Source organism: Loxodonta africana, chromosome 16, assembly GCF_030014295.1.
Source record: "Loxodonta africana isolate mLoxAfr1 chromosome 16, mLoxAfr1.hap2, whole genome shotgun sequence".
Taxonomy (NCBI): Eukaryota; Metazoa; Chordata; class Mammalia; order Proboscidea; family Elephantidae; genus Loxodonta; species Loxodonta africana.
In genome coordinates, this window is record NC_087357.1 from 45,701,845 (window position 1) to 45,722,648 (window position 20,804).

The window sequence follows — 20,804 nt, forward strand, 5'->3', positions numbered from 1 at the left end:
GAAAACAATGTTGTCTGCAATACTCCCTGAGGTTCTTAGCTCCAAATCCTCCAAATTTTAGCTTTTTGAAGCATACAGATTCACTCTGTCTTCCCCATCTGCCCATCCCACCGGTGCCATCTTTTATATATGTTATTCACTGAGCTTTTATATTCAGCTTGAAGTGAGGAGTTGGGGAACCCAAGCAAATAAGAAGGATTAGAGAAAAAGTGCCTTTGGTTTCCACTCCCCTATTAAAGATGTCCTAACAAATGGTTGGAGCCCTGGTAGTGCAGTGATTAAGAACTCAGCTACCAACTAAAAGATCAGCAGTTCGAATGTACCAGCCGCTCCTTGGAAACCCTATGGGGCAGTTCTACTGTGTCCTGTAAGGTAGCAATGAATTGGTTTGTTTGGTTTTTGGTTTGTTCACCCCAGTCCCGCCCCTTCTTCTTCCACAGACACTGGACTGCTTTGCTCTCTCCCTGTGATCTACGCACTCAGGTTTGTCTGACTCTAAAGCTCATGGTTGTATAACATCAGCTTCATGAGGGCGGAATTTTTTCCCTCCTGCTTTTATTCTCTGGTGTATCCTCAGTGCTGAGAAGAATCCTGGCACATAGTTGGTGCTCAATAAATGCTTATTTAATGAATGACTGAAGATTTCAGCCCTATGTAAACCACCTGAGGACAGGTTTCTTTGGCTCCTAACAACAACAACAACAAAAAACATTGCCATCGAATCAAGTCTGACTCATAATGACCCTGTAGGACAGAGAGGTACTTCCCTATAGGATTTCCAAGGCTGTAAATCTTTACAGGGGCAGACTGCCACATCTTTCACTCATGGAACGGCTGATGGGTTCAAATCACCAACCTATCTGTTAGCAGCCAAATGCTTAACCACTGTGCCACCAGGGCTCCTACAGGGTAGAACTATCCTATAGGGTTTCCAAGGCTGTAATATTTATGGAAGCAGACTGCCACATCTTTTTCCTGCGGAGCGCTGGTGGGTTCAAACCACTGACCTTTCTGTTAGCAGCAGAGCACTTAACCACTGCACCATCAGGGCTCCTTCTTTGGCTCCTAAGTATATGTTATTTCCGCCACATCACAGTGTCCCAGGTACAGATGAAGAAAAAACAGATTCATGTTTTTGTTTATGAATTTGTGTGTGTGTGATCTTTTCTTTCTTTTGGTTTGTTTTGTTAGGGTACTTTGTGAGAAATGAAATTACTAGAGCAAATTGCAGAAACATTTTGAAAGTTATTGTGAAAATATATTAATTTTTTTTCTTTGATGCCTAAGCCAGTGTGTCTTGTTACTAGACATGAAAAAATAGTCTAATTTCAATACTACCCTGCCAGCAGTGTTTAAAGAAATTCTTTACTGATGTTTTATAGGAGTACATTGGCCAGTGTTTTAAATTGTTTCTGTTTCATTATATGTGGTGGAATCTTATATGAATTATCAGTGTAGTAACGTATCATGTTTTGTTGAAGCGTGGTGCTGCTGACTCCTAAACGTGTATGTTTTACAGGCCCCAAACAAGTTGTGTATCTACAGCATGGCTTGCTTACAGATGCCAGTAACTGGATCACAAACCTTGCCAACAACAGCCTGGGCTTCATCCTTGCAGATGCCGGTTTTGATGTCTGGATGGGGAACAGCAGGGGAAATACCTGGTCTCGGAAACACAAAACCCTCTCGGTGTCTCAGGATGAATTCTGGGCCTTCAGGTATATTTGAATTGGTAACAGCTTGGTTCTATTTCCTTAATCCTTTTATTGCAGACACATGAGAATTCCAGCTGTGGCGGCAGGTAGATGAGTAACTCTGAGATCATAGGAGAGGGAAAATGATATTTCTTGAAGGGTTTTAAACCTCATTAGGAATTGAATTGAATGAATAGTGGTAGGGGAAATTTTAAGTAAGTGGTTACATTATGAGAACTAGATTCTATTGGGAATTGAGTAATTTTTGAGTTACTTTGGCATTTGTGGAGGTTTGGGAGCTGCTGGGCAGGTTTTGTCCCATAACCTTCCCCCCCTCCTACATATACATGTACTTCAAATTTTCACTTTTCTTCTTTCAGAAATTCTCAACTCTGAAATTCTCCTCTCCTGTCTCTTACTTCTGGCCCTGCCAGTTAAGAACTGTGTGACATTGAACATGTGACATAATGTTCATTTGTGCCTCAGTTCCTTATTTGTAAAATGGGGATAATAAACACCTACATCATCAGGTTATTGGGGGTATTAAGGGAGAGGATACATGGAAAGAGCCTTGTACATAGTGCCTGAGACATGGTGAATGCCCAGTAACAGTTGACTTATCCAATCCCCTGATGACAAACACATACACATGCACACTCATACATCTGCATGGGTTCCAAGCTCTGTGTCCGGTACCAAATATTAGAGCAGGTACACACTATGGATTCTTCCAGACTTGCTTCCCATTTGTCAAGGCAGTGTCTGACTAAAGACATGAAACACAAGAGTGAAAGCTTTTGCCAAAAGACACGTACAAGAATGTTTATTGTAACACTATTTGTGATAGTGAAGAATTGGAAATTACCCTAATGCCCGTCAGCAATGGAAAGGATAAATAAAGTGTGATTTATCCAACATGGATGAAGCCAGATACAGAAGAATATATACCATGTGTGTATGTGTGTGTGTGTGTGTATACACATACATATGATGCAGTGGCTGCAACACTGGGCTCAAACATAGTAATGATTGTGAGGATGTCGTAGGACCAGGCAGCGTTCATTCTGTTGAATATAGTAGGGTTGCTGTGAGTCAGAACCGACTCGACGGTACCTAAAAACAACAACAAATGTATATATATACACACACACATATGTATATACTGTACAATTGCATTTATAGAAGAGCTCAAAAACTGATAAAACTAATTTGTGATGTGAAAAACCAAAGGGTAATAGTTCTCTTTGGGAACATGACAGGAAGGGAATCAAGGGGGCTTCTGGAATTTCAGTAATGTTCTGTTTCCTGAGCTCAGGGTTGCTTCACCCACATGTGTTCAATTTGTCATAATTCATCAGACTGCACACTTCTTATTTGTTTACTGTTCTATTTGTATGTAATAATCCAATGAAAGATTCCTTGTTTTGATTACAGTTTTGATGAGATGGCAAATTATGACCTACCAGCTTCAATTAACTTCATTCTGAATAAAACTGGCCAAGAACAGTTGTATTATGTGGGTCATTCTCAAGGCACCACTATAGGTATGTAATAAAGATTGAAAGTTGATCTGATATCTTTATTGCCAAGTTTGCATTTGCTCATAAAAAGTGAAGTTAAAAGAAACGTTAATTCAAATTTCTTTTTTTAATGTCAAGCAGAAATAATGAATAGGACAAGGAATTCTGGTGTAATAGTTGGTTTTCTCTGGAAATTTAGACTTTAATATTAATGAATAAACATGGTGGATGATTCTCTTGAAATTGAAGGAATGAATGTAAACCACATTCTATTATATATTTTCCTAGTTAAGCAATATGGGGATGTGAGATGATGGAAAACAAGACGTTTTAACTTTAGAGACTTTAAACAAGAAAATACATTGACTTTTAAAGTTAAGTGGAATAAAACTATTTACAAGGATGCCAGTTTTTAAAAAATATATCCATATTTACGTTTATGCTGATTATAAAAGTAATGTGTGTTCATTGTAAAGAAATCTAGAAAATTTAGCAAAGTTTCAAAGAAAATAAAAATTGCTCACAGTTTTACCAAATAAGGGTTTCTGATAAGGGGTTAGGGTCCTGTCCCATCGTTTAGTTAATTCTCCCTTTTAGTGTTTGCTATAACTAATGCCTTTATGCTCGTGTCGTAAGGTCTCCTTAGAATAAATTACTGGAAGGAGAATTGCTATATCAAATGCATGAATGTTTGGGTCTTTTAAGTGTCTGAATATATATGGTGTGTGTGTATATAGATAAATTACCTCACCCTTACTACCATTGGAAACCCTGGTGGTGTAGTGGTTAAGTGCTATGGCTACTAACCAAAAGGTCAGCAGTTCAAATCCACCAGGTGCTCTTTGGAACCTCTATAGGGCGGTTCTACTCTGTTGTATAGGGTCACTGTGAGTCGGAATCAACTCAACAGCAGTGGGTTTTGAGGTTTTACTACCATCAAACACTCTGCTGATTTGAGAGGCTAAACCAAAAGCAGCTTGGACACACGTTCATTTCTCCTGAACAAAATTAAGTATTCTTCTTCATTGATATTCCTTCCATGACTTGTCCACCTGTGTGGGGCCAAGTTTAAGGCAGGAAGTGACCTGAAAGGAAGATAAAATATATTTTAAAGCTACTGCTACACGTTGCCGTAGAGTCGATTGCGACTCATAGCAACCCTACAGGAAAGAGTAGAACTGTCGCGTAGGGTTTCCAGGGAGCACCTGGTGATTTGAACTGTTGACCTTTTGGTTAACAGCATACCTCTTACCGCTATGCCACCAGCGTTTCCTAAAACTAGGAGATCCTAAATGTTCCTTTTGAGCCATTGATGATTAATTGAATGCATGTGTAAGTGGGTCTTAGGGAGGAGGAGAGGGGTAGTAGACGTGAGTGGAGCTGTTGGGAATGCAGTCTTACCTTTGCACAATTCACATTGCTAAAGGAACAGAGAAGGTCTGGTTCTCACAGCCTGGATTTCTTCCAGTGCACAACTAGGTTGAGGTTTGAAACAAGCCCTTAACAAATACTTGATTCAGTAGTTTAATCAAATTCAGTGTTTTCGTACATAGAAGTTCAGAAGGTACCATTTCAAGTGTTTTGCCTCTTTACCTCAGCGTGACTTGCATGGTTTTCAGACTATGGGGTAACAAGAAGGACCACCCTTGCTTTTTCCAAGAAAGAAATCTCAGGAGATGGGATTCCTATTATCTTCTTTTTGTTTCCACAGGTTTTATAGCATTTTCACGGATCCCTGAGCTGGCCAAAAGGATTAAAATGTTTTTTGCCCTGGCTCCTGTGGTTTCACTCCAGTTTGCTACTAGCCCTCTAATCAAATTAGCAAAAATTCCAGACTTGATCTTTAAGGTATTTGGATCCCCCTTCCACCCTTCTCCCCACAAATTTCCTTTTCAAACCTGAAAAACTGGCCAGTGAGAGGAGAACCTGTGCCTTCCTCTCCTGTGTTTTGCTGTCAGTGGAACAATGGGGTTTCACCTCTCTCTAGATTTTCCTTTCCCCCTTCACTCCTGCTTCCAAGTCTTGGGGAGGTGGGAAGGTGTGTCGTCCACGTACACAGGAGCCACATCGCAGTCAAATGCCAGTTAACTTTCCACCCATCACACAAAGAGAGCACAAGGAAGTCTGGGAGAAAATAATTTAAGTTCTCAAAGTTGCCCTTTTTCCACATAGTGAGCATGTGCACTGAGTAGGCAGGAGATGAGAGACTGGAAATCTGATCTTCCTACATGCCCATCCCTAGCCACATGGAGGATGTACAGACACTGCTATTATTAAACACAGCCAGTAACTTCTGCAGGGCATGGCTCTAAAGCTGTGAGACCCCCAAGCTGTATTCAAGGAAGGAACAGCTTTCATGAGGGGGAATTTAGAGCCAGCTGATGCCACACGGTTCATTATGCATATGTTGTATATGTTTTACACATTATGCATTTATTTATATACGTAATATACACGCACGCATGTGTACGTGTGTTTGTGTATGTATGTGTGTATATGTATATATGTATATAAATAAATGTGTAGTGTATAAAACACATGTATATAACTTTATATATGTAATTGTGTATGGGGATATATACACACAAAATCAGGTATAACATATCACATGGGCTATTTAAAAGGCTTTCAGGGGGAATATGGACTATACTGTGACCTCAGAACCTGACTCTCACACAAGGTGGGACGCTGTGTACCAGTGACCAGAACATGCAGATAAGATGTAGCCACCTCTAACCAAATTTATTTTCGATAACTTGGGTAATAGATGTATCAATTTTCATTATAAACAATTCAAAGATTACAAATAAAGTACCCCTCAACTATCAAACCTTCTCCTAGTCTCCCCCCCACCCCAGATTAAGCATAGTGTTCATTTTGGGGTGTTTTTCTATAGTCCTCGTGAATTTACACACATACGTATGTACCCAAATTCTACCCACTGCTGTCAGTTGATTCCAACTCATATCGACCCAGTAGGGTTTCCAAGGCAGTAAATCTCTACAGGAGCAGACTACCACATCTTTCTCTTGTGGAGCTGCTGGTGGTTTTGAAGCGCTGACCTTGCAGTTAGCAAATATATTGTTTTGTTTTGTTTTAATGTAAACAGTACCCTACTATGTATATCGCCCTGCAGATTATATTTTTCACTCTTGGAGAGCTATCGTGTTAATACGGAATCTTCTAACACGTTCTTTTTAACTGCTTCATAGTAAGTTTCCCATTAACAGGAACTACTGTTTATTTCAGCAGCCTCCTATGGTGGGCACTGAGGCTGTTGCTAATTTGCTGTTGCTGTGTCACTGTCAATATAGCCTCCTTGTGCCCTTTTTTTATTTCCCTAGAGTGGATATGGGAAAGTGAAAGTGGTGCATCATAGGGAACGTGCATTTTTAGTTTCATACATACTGCCTTTCAATGTGGCTTTACCAGTTTAAACTCGTACCAGCAGTTTCTGAACAATCTGCTCCCCCACTCTGGAGGACCTCCATAACAGTCAGAATTCTGATGTGCCCCAGTCCTTGGAGATTCTGATTTAATGGCTTTGTAAAAACATAAAATCCTACCCCCTGCCCTTGGAGATGGCGTTTTGTTAAATCTGGAGTAGGGCCCAAGGGTCTGTGTTTTTACAGAGCACCCTACGTGAGTCTGATGTAGGCTAAACGGATTGGTACTGGGGACCCGCTGTTCCAGATAACTGTTCTGTAGCATCCGGGAGAGTGACAAAGTGAATGTGCAAATGTTCATAAAACCTTTGATCAGTTGCTCTGACATGTTACTGCCATGAAAGTTGAGTATGCCCTCTAATCCTTTCTCAAAGTACAAATGTGTAAATTATAAAGAACCCAAAGCTGACATGGTGGGCCTGTATATGTGTGAGATGAATTTTTCTTTATCTGTATACGTGGCCCTGCCTTGATGTGGTTCTCAGGGGCATTTACCGCGTTAGTATTTCCGTAGCAGTGCCTCAGTACAGAGTCAATTGTGTGTCCTTTGGCAGTCAAAAGGAAAGTCTGATTTATTGTGATTTAGGTCACTGATGCATCATCCTATTAACTTGATTTTAGTAAAGAAAAAAATTTTTTTTTTTTTTTATTTTAGTAGACAGCCTCAAATACATGTGCAACTATCCCGTGTGACCTTATGTAAACTCAAAGCCAGGACTTCTAAAAATGATGCCTTTTTATGTTGCATGACCTTTTCTACCTACTGTGTTGACTTCCTTGTTCTCCCCAACTAGTCCAGAGAAGAGGAAAATTAGACCTGCTGTCTGTCTTTAGATCATAATGGATTGTCTTATGAAAGACTGATTTGACAGGTAACACAGGCTGTCTATAGGGGGGGCCACAGTTGCCTAGTAGAGTGCTGAATACAGCCCATACAATGTTTAAAATTTAAATTTGCACCATTAGAAAAGTGGGATATTTATCATTAAAATTTGATGACTAATAATTTTAGGAAAAAAAGAAAGAAGAAGCTGTGCACTGCAATCCTACAGGATAGCGATAGGCCAGAGCAAACAGCTGCTGCACACGTTAGGCTAAGCATAAGCTTTCCAGTTCCTCCACACTGCTCAACACTCCCTAATCACAGGCCTGGGTAGTGTGACATGTTCCGTTGACAGCTTTACTCATGTATACTGACATGCCTGCCTTTGTAGGCGTTTAAACTTTTCACTCTTGCTTGATCCTTCAGAGGCTAGGCGTGAGAAAAGTAAATTATAAGGGAGCACATTTGGTTGGGTTCAACGTAAAGAAGATATTTTTCCTATTTCCTATTGCAAAAGTTTGGAAAGAAACTATTGGGGATGTAGTAATTGCCCCGGAAATATTTGAGCACAAGCTCAGGGACCATTGGTCAGGAATGATATAGACTAAAGTTTTTCTGTAAAGCACCAGATAGTAAATATACCGAGCTTTGTGGACCATAGGGTCTCTGTTGAAACCACTCAACTCTGTCGTTGCATGGTAAAAGCAGCCAGCGATAATATGTGAGGAAATGAGTGTGACTGTGTACCAACGAAACTTTATTCTGAAAACAGGGAGGGGATCACAGTTGATCCACGGGCTGTAGTTTGCCAACTCACTTCTCACATAGATAATACATAGAATTGGATTAGATGGATCCCTTTGGTAGACATTGCTAATCAACTGAGCCTCCATTACTTTTCAGAAGTTCCTAATCCATTAGAGTCAGTATTTAGGGGTGGTCTTGGGTTGATTGATAACTAAGGCCCTTTCCCACTGTAAAAGTCCACAGTAAAATACTTTGGTCATGTGTCCTTTTCTTCATTTGGGGATTTTAAATACATATCTGTAACATTGGGGGAAAATAATCTGATTTTTGCCTTCGTAAATCATTCAAATATGTGTCGTAGTTTGAATCCTAGTTTTGCCATTTCACTCTTAGAGTTATTAGTGGAGATACTGGCCACCTGTCTCTGCTTCTAAGGTGGGTCATGGAAACCTTTGCACCTGAAAGAGATACTGAGAGTATTCTTGGGCTTTTTCTTTTTTAGGACGTATTTGGAGTCAAAAATTTTTTACCTCAGAGTGCAGTTCTGAAGTGGCTGAGTACCCATGTTTGTACCCATGTCATTCTGAAGGAGTTGTGTGGAAATGCCATGTTTATTCTGTGTGGATTTAATGAGAGAAATTTGAATATGGTATGTATGTTTGTAGTAAAACTTGCTTTAAACCTTCAGTGATTTTATCTGTGAATGTATTTGTATTGGATGATGTGGGAGAGATGGGAACAACCTCACTGGTGTTCTAAAGGGTCACTTAAGGGTCATCATTGTTGTTCTTAGACACCATCTAGTCCATTCTGACTCATAGCAGACCCCCTATGTACAACAGAACAAAACACTGCCTAGTCCTACACCATCCTCACAATCGTTATGTTTGAGCCCTTTGTTATAGCCACTGTGTCAGTCCATCTCATTGAAGGTCTTGCTCTTTTTCACTGACCCTCTACTTTACCAAGCATGATGTCCTTCTCCAGGGACTGGTCCTTCCTGATAACATGTCCAAAGTACATGAGATGAAGTCTCACCATCCTCTCTTCTTAAGTGTCATCAACTTTGGCAAATTCGTAGAATACCATTAGCTGCTATTGTAAGGCACGCGGTTGTCAATTTCCTACATAGTGCCTATGTGGGAATTACTGAAAGAGGAGCTCTGTCACAATTTAATTCGCAATATTTATATACTAGTGACTTCTTTTTAAAAATTACTGTGTTTTTTAATTTGGAATTCCTATATATTTTTAAATATATATACATATGTATTCATACATGTAAATATACATACGCGTGTGTATTTTTTTGTGTGTGTGTATATATGTATATATGTATTAAATGTATTTCTTTTTTTGAAATATAAACCGTGGGCCAGCAATATGCTGATATTTCTAAAGATATTTATAGTTTTTAGTGTTACATTTTGAAAATAGGTTTTAAAATTCTGGAATGAAGGCTCTAGGGAATTTTTTAAAATTATATGATAAAAGTAAGGTGTGATGGTTATGTAAGATTTTGGAAATTCAGAAAAGCATGAAGAAGGAAGTAAAAGTACCTGTTCTCTGAACCCGTGCAGCTCTGTGGTCTTCCATATATACTCTGCGTGGCTGCATGTGTTTTTATAGAACATATCTGTGGTTAAGAAATTTTGCCGCTGGTCCTGATCTCATGTATTTGAGATTATGGCTCTGTGGTTTGCAGTGCTTTGAAGGAAAGTACACGTTTATTGCTGATGCTGCTTTAACCCCATTTTCGTCTTTATTTTGTAGTCTAGAGTGGATGTGTATTTGACACACTCTCCTGCTGGAACTTCTGTGCAAAACATGATCCACTGGAGCCAGGTAGGTACTCCAGGAGCATAGTCGGGGGTTGTGTAAGTCACTGTTAGGAAGGTCTGTGCATTCTATGAAGCTTCCCTGTGCAAACCCTTCCTAAACAGAAAGACAGTCTGCTTACACATCCAGGCTGGTTTCTTTTCCAGAGTTCTGGGTTCCTGTCAATGTGCTCATGTTGCTTTTGTGATCCTTCACAGGGCATACTACACCATGCCACATGGTCACCAGACAGCTGTTGGGATTGACTTTTCTTCCCTTCTGTTCTCTTCCCCTTTCACTATTTGAGTCCTAAATTTATTTATTTATTTCCTTCCTTCCTTCTTTGCTTCTTCTGTTATTCATTAAATCCCAAGTTTATTTTATTTCTGTGTTGCTTCATAAAGCATGGTTTTAGAGCACCTTTGGAGATACAATCTGCTATTTCAATATTAAGGAGCCTGGTGGTGTAATTGTTCAGCAGTCAACTACTGTCCGAAAGGTCTGCAGTTCAAACTCACCAGCTGCTCCATGCAGAAAAGACCTGGCCATCTGCTCCCGTAAAGATTACAGCCTAGGAATCCTTATGGGGAAGTTCTACCCTATTATACAGGGTCACAGTGATTCGGAGTCAACTCAATAGCACACAATAACTGCATTTCAGCATTAACCCATAGACCCAATATGCGTAGAATATCAGTGGATAATTGAGAGCTAAACCAGTCTTAGATGTAAATGGACACCACTAACTTTTTTTTGCTTTAAATTTTATTTATTTTGTTGTTGTTTTTGAGAATATACACAGCAAAACATATACCCATTCAAGTTTCTACGTGTACAATTTAGTGACATTGATTACATTCTTCAAGTTGTGCAACCATTCTCAACCTCCTTTACTCAGTTGTTCCTCTGTCGTTAATATAAACTCACTGCCCCCTAAGGTTCCTATCTAATCTTCTGAGTTGCTGTTGTCAGTTTGATTCTATATAGATAGTTCTTAAAAGAGCATAATGCTCAAGGCAGACCTTTTTTACTAGTTAAGCTAAACTATTGTTCAGTTTTAAGATGACTTCAGGGGATATTTTTGGCTTAAGGTTTAAAGATTCTCTCTCGGGCAGTATTTTCAGGGGTTCATCCACCCTCCACGAGGAGCCACTAACTTTCAAACTGTTGTTTTTATTGTTTGATCAGATACTACAGAAGTAATTCATGTTCATTCTAGAAAATTTAGAAAGTGTATATGGGCAAAAATAAAAATTACCCTATAACCTTACACAGACAAGGAATGTGCATCCAAAGACGTGGAATGTCTCGTCAGTCTCCACTGTATGTCTTGCTGCACATCATTTCAGAAAGATGCAGCTAAAGATACATATAGAAATTGTGGATGTAGAAATAGATGAATCTGTGTTCTTACTGTTTTGTGACCTGCTTTTTTTTTTTTTTTTTTTGTTAAACATCTGACAGTATGTCATGGTCTTATTTCTGCTTCAGAAAATATTTTTTGACAGTTACTATTATTGTTTTTTTTGCAGCTGACTTCTTTTAAACTATGAAATAACTCACTGTTTAAGTTCCAAACCAAGATGCTGTGGGTGTCTTAGATTGCAGTTTCCTAATACCAGGCAGTTGCTGCCTGTGTCACATCCACCTGGGTTGCCTTTAGAATTAAACATTTTGATAAAAAAGTTACTTAAAAATGAGGGGAAGTTGGGTTTGCAGTTGAGTTATTGGCTACAATCCCAACAGAACATTCTAATCAGGGCTTCAAATTGGTTCTGCCTGGTTCATTCATGGCTGATGAGCTGAAACCGGAGTGGACCCAAATTTTTTAGATGTGGGTGAAGTAGAATGGGAAAAATTATGGGTTGAAGCCCTAGCTAGAAACTTAACCTGCCTCTTAGAAAACAAGGGCAGCATGCATATTGCATAGCAACCAAATCTCTTGACTGGCAGAGTCGGAAACAGCAGTGCCCCGCTCAAAGATGGTGGCCTCCCACATCACTTTGCATGTGTGTCACTCTCCACAGTCCTGGCAATAATCCAGTCTCCTGAAAGGTGCATCAGGCACCTGAAAGGGCCCACTGCACCTCTTCCGAGTCTCCCATTCCAGGGCTTTGACCCATAATTTTTCCTGTTCCACTTATTGTGCTTTTTAAAATGTGGGTCTGTTCCAATTTTACTTCTTTGGCCATGACTCAATTAGATCGAGCTGGTTCAAAACTCTGGTTCTAATAGACTGATTGTTAAATGTCAGTGACTCAGTGATACAGTTTGCTGTTGCTTAGAATAGGGCACCTGGGAAAGTAGTCCATTACGAGGTGAACAGCTCACCCTCCCTACTTAAGGAATGTCCTGAAACCTTCAAAGCCCTCAAACTCATGAATGACCATTCAGGCCCCTGCCTTTCTTCTCAGTCACATTTGTTATAGTCACTCGTTTCTTTGTGCACCTTATCACCAAAATTACCCTTCTTCTTTTAAAAATATTTTATCATGGTTTTGGAGAAAGTTTACATGGCAAATTAGGTTCCCATTTGACAATTTCTACACAAATTGTTTAGTGACACTAGTTTCATTTTTCACAATGTGTCAACATTTTGTTTAATCGTGTACTAGTTGTTCATTTCTAGTACTCTTGTTTCTCTGCTTCCTTATCTTCTCATCTTTGTTTTAGAGTAATTGTTGACCTTTTAGTCTCATATAGACAGTTTTTTAACAAAGCACCATACTCACAGGTAATATTCTTTATTTTACCCTACCTTTTTGAGCAGTTTTTTCCTCTAACCTAATGGACATATTTCAAATAAGGCAGAATTTGTCACCTCAGGAGTTAGTGCACTCCTAGAGGTACATGGAGAGTAACTGAGCCAGGCCGAAAGCAGCTGCAGAGCTACCCACCAGCTAGTGACCCTTACAGCCTGCACCTGGTTCGATACCCGCTTCAACAAAGTACAAATGTCCCTGACCCAGACTTGCAGGGGCCTTGGGGATGTTGAATCCGAGGTTGTAAGACCACTGTATTTAACATTACACATTGGTGCTACTTCACCCTTCTGTGTCCCAGGCTTCCACTGGGTGTGGGTTTGCTGTTGAGCTATTGGCTCAACTGCAATCTAGGCTTCTGCTCTTGCTCCAGCCCCACTATCTGGCACCTGGCTGAGATCAAAGGCTACAGGCTGAGGCCAGAGCACAGCTGCCTGGCCCACCCCTGACCTTGTGGCTTCAGGGTCTAACCACATTGGAATTTGCCTCATGAGCATTTCCAAAGCTCAGTTTCACTGCAGAGAGCAGCCTTGCCCTTTGCCCTGCTGCTCACTCTGTCACCCCTTTATCAGTAAAATAATAGCTTCTTGCAGCTGTTTCATAAGATCTTCTCTTTGGTTCTTCCTCCTCGGGGCTGTTGGTGGGGGCTGCCACTCTACCTGTCAAGGACACACTGGGGCAGGCTATACTGCTGCAGGGGGCTGGGGCCTGGACGCTGGCAGGTATGCTACAATTGGCATAAAGCTTGGAGGTTCCTGTGGTGTGAGTTTGGGGGAGCCTGTAAAGGCATTTTATTTACAGTAAGTTCAGAAGTTTGTTTTTTTTTTTTTTCCCAGAAGTTTACTTTCTGTTTAAACTATTAACAGTTGTTAGCAATTCCAAAACCTAGTTCTTTATTGGGCTTTAATATTCTCTTTGTAAACCTGACAAATTTCAGAGACTCACCCATAGACAAGACTCTTGTGACTATCTCTAACCCTCTCGTTAGCACTGCCCAAAGGCTGATCCTAACATATCTTTGACAGCGTTGGTCAGAATTAAGGAGCCCTGGTGGCACAATGGTTAAGAGCTCAGCTCCTAACCAAAAGGTGGGTGCTTCAAATCCACCAGCTGCTCCTTGGAAACCCAGTGGGGCAGTTCTACTCCATCCTATCTGGTTGCTATGAGTTGGAATCGACTCAACAGCAAAGGGTTTGCTGTTTTTGGTTTTGTTGGTACAGTGGCTAAGCACTTGGGTCGGTGGTTCGAACTCACCAGTGGCTCCGCAGGAGAAAGATGTGACAGTTCACTTCTGTAAAGATTGAAACTCCATTGCCATCAGGTGGATTGCAACTCATAGCAACCCTATAGAACAGAGTAGAGCTGGCCCATAGAGTTTCCAAGTCTGTAATCTTTACGGAAGCTGATTGCCACATCTTTCTCCTGCAGAGCGGCTGGTGGGTTTGAACTACTGACCTTTTGGTCAGCAGCTGACCCCTTAACTACTGTACCACCAGGGCTCCTTTCCCTTGAAAACCCTATGGAATAGTTCTGTTCTGTCCTGTAGGATCACTGTGAGTCTGAATCCACTCGATGGCAACAGGCTTGTTTTTTTTTTTAGGCCTGTTGAAAATCAGAATTCCTGGAAGGGTATCCTCGGAATCTGTGTTTTAATGAGCACCCTCGCCTGCAATGATGCTGACGTACTCTATTGTTTGAAACTTAGCCAAGCCAAGCATATTGCTGTGGAGTCAATTCCAACTGATGGAGAACCTACGAGTGTCAGAGTAGAACTGCACGCCATGGGTTTTTCAATGGCTGTGATCTTTTGGAAGCAGATCGACAAAGTTTTCTTCTTAGGGTCCTCTGGGTGGATTTGAACCAGTAGTCTTTTGGTTAGTAGCCGAGTGCTTAACCATTATCACCAAGGGACTCCATATTTAAAACTTACTGCTTAAAAAAAAAAAAAAAAAGCCAAAAGTATGGTAAGAAATTCTCTTTAAAACACTGTAAAAAGAATATTTAGTAAAATTTTTATTACGCATGTAATATGTATTCATTATGAAACTGTAGAATGTATATGAACATACTGCTAACCAAAAGTTAAGTGGTTCGAAACCACCAGCCGCTCCTTGGGAGAAAGATGTGGCAGTCTGCTTCCATCAAGATTTCTAGCCTGGGACACCCTATAGGGCAGTTCTCCTCTGTCCTGTTGGTACGCTGAGTCAGAATTGACTCAACTGCAGTAGGTTTGGTTCTTTTGTTACATGAGTACAAAGAAGAAAATAAATCACCCATATGTCTACCACCTAGGAGTCGCCACAGTAGTATTTTGGTATACCCTTCCATTTTTTGATACAATCATTTCCATTATGAAGAGGATCATACTACATGTTCTTTTTGATAACTTTATTTAATTAAATAGCATTGTATTTGTTAGATACAGGCTAAGTTGCTCTATCAGAGACCCAGAAATACAGTTGCTAAAATACATAGTCTGTTTTTTACTCATAATACACTCCAGAGAGCAGTGGCTTAGGCTGGTGGTAGAGAGGGGTATGGCTGTGCTCCATGAGGTCGCCCAGGGACCCAGTTCCCCTGTTACCATAGCTCTGCCATCTCTAGGGTGCTGTCCTCTACTGCCTGGTTGAAGCCAAATTGCTTCCATATCTACTTCAGCCCACAGGAAGTGGGGAGACAAGAAGACCATGGCAAGTGGCTTCACATTAAGGAGTTAGCTCAGAAGTGAGTGGTATATTTCATATCTCACAGCCTAGCTGGAGAGGGGTAGACGATGGGGTTTCTGCCTGATGACCATGTTCTCAAAGAACATTGGAGGGGCTCCTTACTGAAATTAAGACAGGGAGAATGGGCACTGTGGAGTGATTAGGAGGCCCTGGGTGGGGACTTCTAATAGTTAACACACTTGGCTGCTAACCAAAAGGTTGACAGTTCAAGTCCATCCAGAGGTGCCTTGAAAGAAAGGCCTTCCAAAAAATCTGTGGAAAACCCTGTGGAGCACAGTTCTACTCTGACACACATGGAGTGGCCATGAGTCTGAATCAACTTGGTGGCCAAAAAAAAAAAAAAAAAAAGTCATAATCAAAAATACCTTTCCAGGTCAATAATTAAAATTTTAAAATATTTCTAATCAAGAGACATTTTTCCATTGTTTGAATTTTAATTTTTCTTTTTTCCTGTCACGGTTTTTTTTTTTTTTTTTGGCAATGGTAAACTATCCTGTGATAAACATCTGTGTATTATAGTTAAGTGTTTACACATTAGGCAAATTATTTTCTTAGAATATATTTGTAGAGGTAGGTTACTGACCAGAGAGTAAGCATATTTCTAAGACTTCTGATACATACTGTACAGTAGGAAAGTTGAACCTATTTATATTTTTTGTTAACATTTGAGACTTAAAATTAATTTTTAAAATGTCACTTTAGAACATTACAAGCATTTTCCTCTCATCTTTATCCACATATGATTATTACATGATTGTAACCGTAGTGCATATTCAGTTTTATGTTCTGACTTTTTTCCCACTTAATATTATTTGTAAACATCATTAATAGTTTTCTGTTTCTATCTTATTATTTATGACAGTGGCGTACTGTTGATGCATAACTAAGGTAGCATAATTTATTTAACCAAATACCTATTTTTGGACTTTAGCTTCTTTCCATATTTTTTTTTCCTTTAAATAACTTTCACATTTTGCTCTTTCTGAGATGCCTTTTCAAGTGGATAGTTTTTGAATTCCTAATGCAACGCTCGGTACAAAATTCAGGTTTGGAGGTTCAGTCTGAGACATAGGCAAGTTATTCCTTTACATTCCATACTCCCTCTAGGGGCTTTATATAAATGCTAAAAGAGATAGATGACAAAGTGATGTCTGTGTACAGCAGGAAAACAGCTCGTATTGTTATATTTCCACTGACAATTAGAGATAGGGAACAGGTGCACTAACAGGTGCTGTAAATTTATATTTTGTTCTGCTTGTTAGATACACTGCCATATTTAACCAAAAAAAAAAAAAATCCACTGCCGTCCAGTCGATTCCGACTCATAGCGACCCTATATTTAGCAACTGTCATTTGCACTGACAAAAGCTGATGCTGAACATTTCTCCTGTAGCAGCCTTCTGTGGTATCTAATCTCACTCTGTCGTTATTACATCAAACAGAATTTTATGCAGTTGATAAGAACTGACATTTCACAGAAGTCAGAAGCAGTTCTGACAAAGAATGTCAGGGTCCTTCTCTTTTATCTGTTACTGTTGCGCCACCATGTGGCCAAAGCTTAAACACAGTTCCCAAGTCATTTGGCCCACCATTTTAAGATTAATTCTTGACGTATTTAGAACCTGGAGGTCTGGGGGAAGTATGAGTTGGTATTATTTCAAATCTCACATATGAGTGACTTTAAAAATATTTTTATGTCATACTCTTCAATATGTATAAATTTCAATTTTATATAAAATACCATTCATGGTTATAGTCTTCCCAACTAGGTAGAAATTGTACTGGTACGCAGTAGATACTTCGTGATTACGCCTCAAGAAATATGTATTCCTTCTGAAGCAAAACAGTTACTTTTTGCAAAAATTTAAGATTCAAATTTCCCTGGAAAACACCAGCATAAAGTTCATTCAGTGAGAGCAACCATTGATCCAGTATAATTCAAAGTATATGTGTGTAGCTATTTTATTGTGTGATATGATAGCTCTTGTCCAATTATACACTGAGAAATGGAGTTGTTTAGTAAAAGAGAACAGAGCAATGCCATTTCATTTTAAATTACGGTTTGGAAATGAAGTGTAAATCTGGCTGATTTCTGAAGCCATCGTTAACTCCAGCAAACTATGATGCTATTTCAAACTTCTGTGTCAGATAACTTTTTTTTTTTCAAACTACCTTCTTTTTAGGCTGTTAGATCCCCAAACTTCCAAGCCTTTGACTGGGGAAGCATTGTCAAGAATTATTTTCATTACCACCAGGTAAAGTCTTTAGAATTAAAATGGTTCCTGAAAACCCATCAAGGAAGCCAGCCTGGGTTATTGGGGTTCTGGTAGGGTGGTGGAAAGGATGTGGGAGAGTTGACTGGGTAGGGTTTGTTTCCTTCAGTCAATTCCAGAACAACCCAAGCTTTGTGGTTGGTGGTGTAGTCTAGGTCTCTCCTCCTTGTCCTCTAGCTGGCTCCAAATAAGAGTGGTCACTGTCATACATTATTCATAATGACTGTGAACACAGACTCTAGAGTCAGAGAATCCTAAGTCAGTCCTGAAGCTGTGGGACCTTGGCCAAATTACGTTGCCTAAACCTCTTTCATATTAAAAAAAAAAAAAAAAATTTTTTTTTGAATGCAAAGTGTGAGGCACTTTGCTCATTTTTTGTTTTTAATTCAATTCTCACAGCATCCTTGTGGCATAGATATGATTATCACTAATTTAAAGATGAGGAAACAAAGGCTTAGAGAATTTCTATAGCTTGCCTTAACATCCCAGAGGGAGAAAATGGCTCCAGAGCACCTTTCCAACCACGTGGTTCTGTAGCCTCCCATCTGTGACATGAAGAGAGCAGGAATTCAGACACTTGTGACAGTGCCCAGCATGTGGTGACAGCTCAATAACTAGCAGTTCTCGTAGTGATTATTCTTTCATGTGGTTTAGGGTTTTTTGTTGTTGTTCTGGTAATGGTAACCTGAAAAGTAAACCGATAGTCAATGCTTTTTAGAATTTAGTCCCTTATTCTCCCATCTAACTTACTAAACAGTATTTAATAGAGAGTGTGTTTATTGTGACTTTGGAAAAAAAATAACTGTGGATTTTTATTGTAGACTTACCCTCCCACTTACAATGTGAGAGACATGCCTGTGCCGACTGCAGTCTGGAGTGGGGGCCGGGACTGGCTCGCGGACGTCCTTGACGTCAGTATCTTACTGACCCAGATCACCAACTTGGTGTACCACAAGCAGCTTCCTGAATGGCAGCATCTCGACTTTATCTGGGGCTTGGATGCCCCTTGGCGGATGTATAATGAAATTATTAATCTAATGAGGAAATACCAGTGAAAGCCAGGCTTGAGAAATTTACAGCCAAGTCGTTGGTCAAGATGTGTTAAGATGTGTTTGCTTATTTCCTATAAAATACTTGTTTCTCTTTCCCAGGCCTTTTATATTTTTATACCCAATGAAATTGATTTTGAAGATACCAAATTCTCACTAGTTAGGATTAGAAACATATTAGCTGCTTCTTTTTTTTTTTTTTTTTTTTTCCTACTTTGTGATCCTTGTCAGAGTAATTGGTTGTGGTAGCCAGGCACTATCTGGTTCTTCTGGGCTCAGGCTGGTGGAGGCTCTGGTTCATGTGGTCCATTTGCCCTTTGGACTTATATTTTCTTGTGTCTTTGGTTTTCTTCCTTCCCCTTTGCTCTAGATGAGATGGAACAAATAAATGTATCTTAGAGGGCCACTTACAAGCTTTTAGGATCGCAGATGCTGCTCACCAAAGTAGGATGTAGAATATTTTCTTTATGCACTGTTTTATGCCAGTTGGCCTAGATGTTCCCTGAGACCATGGTCCCAGCCCTCAGCCCCAGTAGCTTTTTTTTTTCATTTGTTTAATGATGATCATCAGCTGAATATGAAGCTAATGACTCAACCGTGCGTTGTTTAAGTCTTGAAAAAATATGACTGATTTGTGAAAAGATCATTTGAACCATTCTGTTTGTTCTTAAAATTTAAAATATACTGTATTGCCTTTTTACTCCCACAAAGGGCGAATTCACACGTGTTAGAATTTTTAAACAGCGTTGTTCATTGGTAAATAATCTGGTAAAAACACTTGAGCAAAATTCAGTGTAGAAGTGCCCAGTTCTCACCTCCTTGCCTTAAAAGGCTCCCCAGTCTAATGGCCTTGTATTTAGGGGTCTAAATGACAGTTTCTCATGTGTTTTATTCAGTGGGTGCAGAGTCAAAGCCAGTGACATCCAGCTATTCCAGTTATAAAGGTTCCGTAACGAATTTTACTTACCAAACCTGTGATAGCTATTATTCAGCCAGCGTTGAAACTGCTCAGGCCAAGCAAAATTATTTGTTGGAGCCTTCCAAAACAATGTACTGACTTTAAAAAAGTGAGACAAAAACTGGTATGTTTTCAGTAGATGGAAGACTGGTACACTCAACTGTCTGTATTCATACATTGTAAATTCTGTGGCAGACTATAATTCCACTTGTTTTTTAAGAAGAAGAAAAATCCTGTGGAACAAGTATACCACTGTCTTTTCCTGAAGTTTCTGTGTTCTGTTAAACAGTGTCTCAGCAATGAGGTCTGTGTGAAGCAGACATCCCAGCCTATCCACAGGAAGAGTGTCCTAATCTGGTTTCACACAGAGACATATGAATGTAAATGTTTCCAGATTACAACTCAGGGGTTCCTTGAGTGTTTGTAGCTTTATGTGTATCCATGGTGTTACTGTTCCTGATTTTCATCCCCGTGTCAGGAAACCCATATTCCCACAATCTTGCGACATTGTTTCTTTACAATACTGTCAGCTGGACAAAATGACCACTCCAAGTTGTTTTTTGTTTTCTTTGTTTACATAATTTGATATAATTAGCTACAATAACAATACTTAATATTGGCTACTATGTGAAGGCAGACTAATAGTGCTTTGTAATATTGAAAGAGTCTTTCAACTTTTTAATAAAACTCGTAGAATTGCATTTGTGTGTTCTCCTTTATTTAATAGCCTTTCTATTCTCCCCTTTCTCTTTTTTGGCAGAACTTACGCTTTTCTTTCTCATCTCTGTCCGCGTTACTCCTTGTAAACCTCCCTGATGCTGCCCATGAGCATTTGTTCCTCCCATGAGAGAGAGTGGTCTCAAGGCTAAGAAAAATCAGGAGATGGTTTGGAAATATCGGCGTTGAAAGTTATCTAGCAGGATCCATGTGAGCAAAGTTGTGAGTGGAGACTAGACAGCGATTAAGCCCATCTTCAGGTAGTTGTTGG

The 20,804-nt window shown here is 39.7% G+C and overlaps 1 protein-coding gene across 1 annotated transcript in view; it reads left to right on the top strand.

Annotated features, from left to right (window-relative positions):
- The window catches only part of LIPA (lipase A, lysosomal acid type), a 40,516-nt gene extending 19,999 nt beyond the window's left edge, over positions 1-20,517 (top strand). The window contains exons 4-10 of the mRNA XM_064269597.1: positions 1,520-1,718; positions 3,129-3,238; positions 4,926-5,062; positions 8,733-8,879; positions 10,004-10,075; positions 17,720-17,791; positions 18,631-20,517. Of these exons, the coding sequence (XP_064125667.1) occupies positions 1,520-1,718; positions 3,129-3,238; positions 4,926-5,062; positions 8,733-8,879; positions 10,004-10,075; positions 17,720-17,791; positions 18,631-18,864 (971 nt within the window). The 3' untranslated portion in view covers positions 18,865-20,517. The remainder of the gene's footprint in view (positions 1-1,519; positions 1,719-3,128; positions 3,239-4,925; positions 5,063-8,732; positions 8,880-10,003; positions 10,076-17,719; positions 17,792-18,630) is intronic.
- Positions 20,518-20,804: the final 287 nt, after the last annotated feature.